This window comes from Rhea americana, unplaced genomic scaffold (assembly GCF_003343005.1).
Source record: "Rhea americana isolate MKP2758 unplaced genomic scaffold, rheAme1 scaffold_312, whole genome shotgun sequence".
Lineage (NCBI taxonomy): Eukaryota > Metazoa > Chordata > Aves > Rheiformes > Rheidae > Rhea > Rhea americana.
The window spans coordinates 25,876-27,357 of NW_028186438.1; the positions used below are offsets into that span (position 1 = coordinate 25,876).

A 1,482-nucleotide genomic window follows, 5' to 3' on the forward strand; every position below is an offset into this window, starting at 1 on the left:
CCCAGACCTGAGAGAGAAGTAATTAATGATGTGTTTATAGTCTAGGCAGCAAAAACCTGCTCCACATAACGCCATTTATTTTTACCTGCCAGTCGCTTCTTCTCATACTTGGCCTGCTCTTCACGGGAAAGCTCGTGGAACGCCCGGGGTGCTCCATCTGGATACAGAGGAGGAAACTTCTCAGACTCCAGTTGTTGCTGGATGCGGTGATACTCGCTGCGGCTTGCAGGCACTGCAAAGGAATAGCAACTAGGAGCTTTCCAGGGGAGGAACAGGAAGTGGTCTCTGTGGCTTCAGCTCCCACCGCAAGGTCTACCCGTGCTGCCATGCAACAGGGAACTTGACAAAGCAGACAGCAGAATTACACTTACTGAATTCTCCTCTCCACTGCCAAGTCATCCGGCGCTGACAGTTAGCACCTGGCTTGTTGAAGTCACAGGCAGCACACGTGGCCTCATCCACCATTGCTGAGGGCTGGACACAGGTCAGACACACCCATGTTAGAGAAAACAGAACCGTCTCCAGTGATATATGCCAGAATGAACAGATGTTGGGTAGTAGAAGAACACAAATGTGAACATCACAGAGATGATGTCCAGTAAGTTCTCCTTTCTAGAAGCTTTTTAGAACAGCAAAAACAATGACTATTCTTTGGAAGAAGCCAGCTAAAGCTATTGCTCTATCTTGGACAGACCTTTTGGCTCTGTACACCTGGCAACTGTAACAGCCTGACTGGATTTCAAACCTAGCCTTATTTTATCTCCCTGCCCAGGGCAGAAAGTTTATCGTTTGCCATTAAGGGGGATCAAATCGGAGGGACTACCTAGACCATCTGCAAGACAAAACAGAAGACGCCTTCCTGACTGGACTGAGGTTACCCACCTGCAATCTGTTGGTCAGAATAATGTTGGGGTACATGGCCCCTACATCTAAATGRTAGATAAGGGGGCATTCAATTCGGTTAGGAACATCCTTCAAGGAATTCAGCTTGACTTTGATTTCATTGCAAACCTGCAGGGAGATGTAAAAAAGCAAAATTCAAACAAGAAGGAATTAATGATGCAGTCACATAGGCACTATATTTGGTCCTTTGCTTCCGACATGCACAGAGACACCTGCCACTGATTCTGGGGAACAGAGGAAGAGTATGAAGAACTAAAGGAATAGGATTAAGAAGAGTGGCAGCGGCGAGTCTTCTTTAGCCACCATTTAAGGTTTTCTTTTGGACCTCCAAGATAGATTTCATCTACACTGCAAATGTCTACAGATAAGTTTTTCCTGTCTCTCTCCATGGAGTATAAAATGAGTCTAAACAGGCATCTTTTAACATGTGGTGTCTCACCAGACATATTCAGGATGAGAAAAATCAGCCTTGCCTCCAGCCTATGCCAGTTCTTTATTAATATGGGAAATAAGGCACAGATGTACATGGGGCAGAACTCAAAGCTGAAGAAAGTTGTTATACAACACCAATATGTGTGC

At 45.5% G+C, this 1,482-nt stretch overlaps 1 protein-coding gene across 1 annotated transcript in view; it reads right to left on the reverse strand.

The window, feature by feature from the left end:
- Positions 1–1,482, reverse strand: part of LOC146592924 (DNA polymerase epsilon catalytic subunit A-like) — a 41,009-nt gene that overhangs the window by 18,668 nt on the left and 20,859 nt on the right. Inside the window, 3 exon segments of the mRNA XM_085310172.1 lie at positions 57–232; positions 372–474; positions 883–1,026. Of these exon segments, the coding sequence (XP_085166298.1) occupies positions 57–232; positions 372–474; positions 883–1,026 (423 nt within the window).